The 6,000-nt window shown below is 45.5% G+C and overlaps 1 protein-coding gene across 1 annotated transcript in view; it reads left to right on the top strand.

Annotated features, from left to right (window-relative positions):
• Nucleotides 1–801: 801 nt before the first annotated feature.
• STK39 (serine/threonine kinase 39) overlaps nucleotides 802–6,000 on the top strand; it is a 166,284-nt gene continuing 161,085 nt past the window's right edge. The window contains exon 1 of the mRNA XM_044978288.1: nucleotides 802–983. Coding sequence (XP_044834223.1) covers nucleotides 875–983 — 109 coding nt within the window. The 5' untranslated portion in view covers nucleotides 802–874. The remainder of the gene's footprint in view (nucleotides 984–6,000) is intronic.

The following is a 6,000-nucleotide window of genomic DNA, read 5'->3' as shown; positions in this document are numbered from 1 at the left end:
GACCCCAGGTTGAAAATCACTGTTCTATAGTATCGACAACGTTTTACGCACCCCAGACAGTCAGCAGATCCCCCAGGGGTCTGGAGACCACAGGTTGAAAACCACTGACCTATAATGGATCCACTTGCTGGATTGGGGCCTATGCTGTACATTGAAAATGAGCCATGACACTTGCCATGGCCTCTCATCACTTACCACATCACTGACTGAGACTAAACAGATGACCAGATGACAGAACTAAAACAGAATTCAAAGGACTGGAAATGGCCACAGAGTGAGTGAAGGCCTGTACAAAAAGCTGCAATGAGCAGAGCAAGGCTTGGAGAAAGCCAGGATGCCTCCTAAAAGTTAGCAGCACTTTTTAAACAATAAGCCTTAACTACACGTATATTTCTAAGGCCCGGCTTCACCCGTAGGTTTCCCTACAAGACGGACTCGAGGAGTCTGTCTCACATGGCAGGCGCCCCAACTTTAAGCTGTGCCAAGTGATGCCAGACACCACAGAGCGCTGGGGGGAGAGGGGGGCGCTGTCTGTGGAGAGTTACACATCCAAGGGGGCGGAGATCCACCCCCGCCCGACCCTCTCCTCCCCCCGGGGCAGGTGCACGCCCGGCGGGCTGCCAGCGGGCCCCCCGCAGCTCGGCGGCGCGAGGCGCTAGGGACCATGCCCGGGGCTGCCTGGTGCAGCCGCAGCTCCCCGCCCCGCCTCCTGGCCGCCGGTGCCCTGCCCCCTCCTCCCCCCGCCGTGCGGCGGGCGGCTCGCAGGGAGGCAGCGTGAGCAGCGAGCGAGCGAGCGAGCGGGCGGGGGTTAAAGGTGCCGCTGGAAGGGAAGTTTGGAGAAGGTCGTGCGGTGTCTGTGCGCTCCGGCAGCATCATGGCGGAGCCCAGCGACTCGCCTGTCCACCTCCAGCAGCCCCCGCCGCCGGCCGCTCCCGCCGCCTGGCCCATCTGCAGGGACGCCTACGAGCTGCAGGAGGTTATCGGTCAGTGGGGCTGGGGGCCGGGGTGGGGGGCCGGCCCGCCCTGGGGAGGGGGCGGGCAGGGGGGATGCGCCGGCTGCGGGGCCTACCGGCGTTTGCTCTCCGCAGGCTTCTCTCACTGCGGCGGGCGCGCCCGGCACTGCAGCGGCTGCAAACTTTATTTCCGAGGCGCCGGCTGGGGCTGGCTGCCCCGCTCTCCCCACGCGCGGGGGGCGGGGGGCGTCCCTCCGTGGCTGCCCCGCTCTCCCCACGCGCGGGGGGCGGCGGCTCCTGGTGGGGGTGCAGTGGCAGCTGCCCCAGCCCTTCTGCGGGGCCGTGGGGGTGGGGATGAGCCCCTAAGCATCGGTGGTGAGCCGCGAACTGTAATTAACCATTGGCCTTTCCTCATCTCTGCTCTCGCCTGCTGTAACGGTGCACCCCGTGTCTTGCTCTATCCGTTCAGATTAGTCTGCATCTTTCCGGTGGTTTTCTGGGGGAGGAGGGATTAAATCTCCCCATCTGCGGCTTGGGCTGATTTCCTTTTTGAAAGCCTTCATTTCCTTTTGCCCCCTCTGCATCGCTTTAATTTTTCCCCATCTCTTTTCACCCTCCCCATCACTCTACTTTCCTATACACTATTCTCTTACCGCTGTTGTGATTATGGCTTAATTTCATTGGTGCAAACCTTCCCCTTCGGTTTAAGGTTTAATACCCCTCCCCCAAACATACAGGCAGTGTGTGTTGTGCTTGTGCATGTAACAGTTAATTGCCATCAAAATGTGGCTGACTTAGTTTTCCTCCAATCTGTGTGAATCAGATCATCATGAATCTTGCAAGGTGAAAAGATGACCAATGGTAACAATATGTATAATGGAAAGCTCTACTCCTTTCTGATCCAGATGCTATTTATTGCTAGTTAATCAGTTCAAGAATACTCATTCTTGTGGTTTTATTTTTATCTATATCTATATCTATGTGTGTGTATATATAGATATATAGACATTTAAAAAAAAAACACAATAAACCTGCAGAAACTAAAGGCCAAGTCCAACATTGCAATTGTTACTCCTTGAGGTTTAGGCTACAATTCAGTTACCTCAAAAATTCCTGTAGATTTGCTTTGCGTTGCTCTTGTAATTAGTGGTGCTTTTAACATTGCTCACCAATTGGTGATTACTGTGACAGATGACATTTTTAATCAGGGTTGTAAATCATGTACATTCAGCTTTGTTTCTGAGGCTATTTAGTTTCCACAGTCTGAAACTAAGCGTTGCCAAGGAGAAAAAACTTGTCCCTTCACTCAAGTTTTACCAGGCTTCTGTTTTACTCATATTCTTTCCCCTTTTATTCCCCATTCCTCCACTTGAACTGCACTAAAATGGAGAAGGCTGAGGCCTGGTCTATTTACATAGCTATGCCAGCAAAACTTTTAAATGTGGAGTGTATTGGAGGGGAATCACACTTTTAACTGTGACATAGCTGTGCTGCTGAAAGTGCTAGTATGGATGCAGGCCTCTTGCCAGTATACCAACAGAACTTGAAATAAGCTATACCAGAAAAAGAGTTGTTTTGCTGATACATTCCCAGTAGCTGGGTCTGCTGGTAAATTATACCCAGAGATCCTTTCTGCTGTAGAAAAGGCCTGAGAAAGGTGTTAATCTAATCCTTATCTGCTGTTGCAATGGGAGTCTGTAGTATATTTCTTATTTAAGTACTGGTTGTCCTCCATTGGTGCAGTTGTAGAATGGCTGAAAATTAGGGCTAGTCTACACTGGCAACGCTAAAGTGCTGCCGTAGCACCGCTTAAATGTGGCTTGTGTGGTTGCGGCAGAGCGCTGGGGGAAAAAAACACCTTCACGAGCGGCATAGCTACCAGTGCTGGTGCACTGTCTACACTGGTTCTTTACAGTGCTGAAACTTGCTGCGCTCAGGGGGGCGATTTTTCACCCCCCTGAGCGAGAAAGTTGCAGCACTGTACATTGCCAGTGTAGACAAGCCCATAGGGCTTGGAGGGGGAAAGAGTGTTTACTTCTCAAAAAAGCAGTTTAGAAAGAGTCTAGAGTGTTCAAAAATGTTAACTAGGTATAGTTTATCTATTTATTGATACAAATGTTTCAAGTGCCCATAATTGCAAAGATGAGACATTCTTGTGTAGATAGTATTCAATTACCACAGTAAAGTGACAGGTCAGTTTCTTGTAGCATAAGAATCACTACTTCTGAGTGTCTGGCTACACTTAGCGCTTCAAAGCGCTGCCGCGGCAGCGCTTTGAAGCGCTAAGTGTAGTCAAAGCGCTAGCGCTGGGAGAGAGCTCTCCCAGCGCTGTCCGTACTCCACCTCCCTGTGGGGAATAACGGACAGCGCTGGGAGCCGCGCTCCCAGCGCTGGGGCTTTGATCACACTGGCGCTTTGCAGCGCCGCAATTTGCAGCGCTGGAGAGGGTGTGTTTTCACACCCTGCTGCAGCGCTGCAAATTTGTAAGTGTAGCCAAGCCCTTAGTGAGAAAGGTAGAGTTCTACTGGAACGTGATCCAGTAAGGTGCAGAGTGCTTTCGTGGATGTGCTGAGTATCCTCAACTTCCATTAAATTATCATTACATTTAGTTTAGGCACAGTGACTTTTTTCTAAATGCCACAAGAAATATTTCCTATCCGCAAAATAGCCTTTTATTTATAGCCTCTCAAATACAGCAATATATTGGGGGGGGGGGGGGTTGTCTGAAGTGGCGGACTGCTATGACATTTTCCCTAAATGACTAAAGTAGATATAATGAATGTTTTTAAAATGTTTATTTTGCATGAAAATTCTGTGCAAATGAGTAAATATGGATATAATTTTAGAGTTGCAGGATCAATGCAATATTACATAACATCTTCAAATGAACTTAGTTATGTAGGGTTGCTTTTGTATACCTTAATCTTAGTATCCAGGGGAAAATAATAAAGTTCCAGTGTCTGACTGCCACTCCTGTTCAGTCAGCAGCATTTAATCACTGAAGCTCTTAAAGTTTAATCACTTCATGAACACGAATACTACCACTTATTAAAATAAACTTTCCACAGGTGACTAGTTTTAAGTACACACAAAGCTATCTACAGGATAGGAGCCTGAAGGGATATGTTTTGTTCTAATAGTCCTTTGCCAGCTAAACCAGGAAAAGTACAATATATTGAGGCATCTGAGTGGGATTTTTAAGAAGAAAGACATACCAGTCTTCTTTAGCACAGACTTTCATAGGCTTACATAGTATGGAATATTTCTCAATGTAACTAAAGTCACCTTCTATCTGTAGACTAAATCTAATGTCTTAAGAGAGATTTCAGGGTTTATTAGTGATAGCCATATTGCTGAAAAGTACAATAACCTACTTTTTGGAACTGGTCATGTTTGATTTAATATGGTGAGAGGGTAATCGGTTTCCATCCTGCTCTTGTAGGGTAAGCAACTGGAAATGGTGCCACTGTTTTTAATCAAATCTCTGCTTACTGTTAAACCACTTCCTACCTTAATGGCAATTTAAAAACGGCCTTTGAGCTTCCATATAGCCCGTGTCATAAATAATGTTTTTTCACCAATCATGTAGCTGTGGCTAGCTGAAGGCCCAAATGCCCAGTAGGGGAAAAATTGGTAATTAAGATATGAGAAGCACTGTTTCCTCTAGGAACCTTAACAACAAACAAAAAAAAACCTGCCCATTTTGCTAAACAAAATAACTTTTCTTGTAAGGTTGTGTCAGCACTTTCATTGCAAATTCCTACTGTCATGAGTTGTTAACTTCATTAAAAAATAATTGTGGGTTGAAACCTGGTATGTAGATTCTTGAAACAGAAGGAAATAGCTTTTATCTGTACCATGAACATATTCAATTAAACTGTCTGGTGGATTTGGTCATATTTGAAGATTTTATTGTTCTTGCAAGTCTTGGTATAGTTTGAGATTTACGAAAGGCTACTGATTATAAGCAAATTATCTTTAATAGAAGTAAATAAGATTCAATATTCTTGTCAAATTGGGCTCTTTCATTGTGGATTGGCTCTGAATAAGATGACTGAAATAAGATGACATCTGATTTTTCTGTCACTTACTAAAACTTCTACATATCTTCCTTTTTAACATATAAGAGAATTTGCTTTAAGGATTTGCTAACTGAATTTCCTTGCTTTTGTTTCTACAACATTTTTATATAATTCTGTATCTGCTTAGTTGTATTGAGTCTTATATCAAATGGATGAGATGCTACCAAAGATAAAGCAATGTTATGAGGAGCGTGATAAGACTTTCTGAATGCTTTTGAGCAAATTGCTTAAGACTCCGTGCCTCAATTTCCCTATTTGTAAGTGAAAGGCTAGTTCTGTCCTCCTTCCTGGCTATTTTGAGCGCCTTGGATGGAAGGTTCTGACCAAGCTTGAGTTACTTTGAAAGGAAAGGATTGTGTCTACAGAGTTTGAAGAGAATTGAAGCATATTTTATGTTACAGATCATTTTAAAAGGTCTCATTTGACTTTGGTCTAACATTGCCCTGTCACCCTCCAGCTCAAAAAACTTGTGACATGTAACACCGAACTTCCAGTGTAGCTAATTTCCTCTAACTCATGGACTCTAACTTCTGCATAAAGCAGATAATTTAGCAAAACCTATCCATTTTTGTTGTGGATGGTTTTGTGGACAACATGCTCCTGATGGTAGGGTCTTTGGTGCTCCCCCTTCCTCCCCGCCTCCCTTGTGCCAGTGACTTCACTGGAAGCAGGGCCATTTACTCAGTGTCTATCTAGTGTCCTGTTTTAGCTGAGAGAGAATGAGCACTTCTGTAGATTTGAGCTAATGGAGATCTTCATTTAACTCAATGTTACAGGCACGTGTTACAGGGAAGTGAAGGACTGAGGTTCCAGTGGTGCATCTGCAAGTGTTTGCTGTCTTATAATGGAGAGAGGAAAGAATTTTTTGATAGTTGTGGATGTAATTGCAGTGCCTTTTTTTTTTCATTGTCCTTCCTATAACTAAGAGGGTATAATCACTGACTACCAGAATACCTTAGAAAACT

The sequence above is a fragment of the Mauremys mutica genome, chromosome 10 (genome assembly GCF_020497125.1).
Source record: "Mauremys mutica isolate MM-2020 ecotype Southern chromosome 10, ASM2049712v1, whole genome shotgun sequence".
NCBI lineage: Eukaryota > Metazoa > Chordata > Testudines > Geoemydidae > Mauremys > Mauremys mutica.
This window is presented reverse-complemented; position numbering and strand designations above follow the sequence as displayed.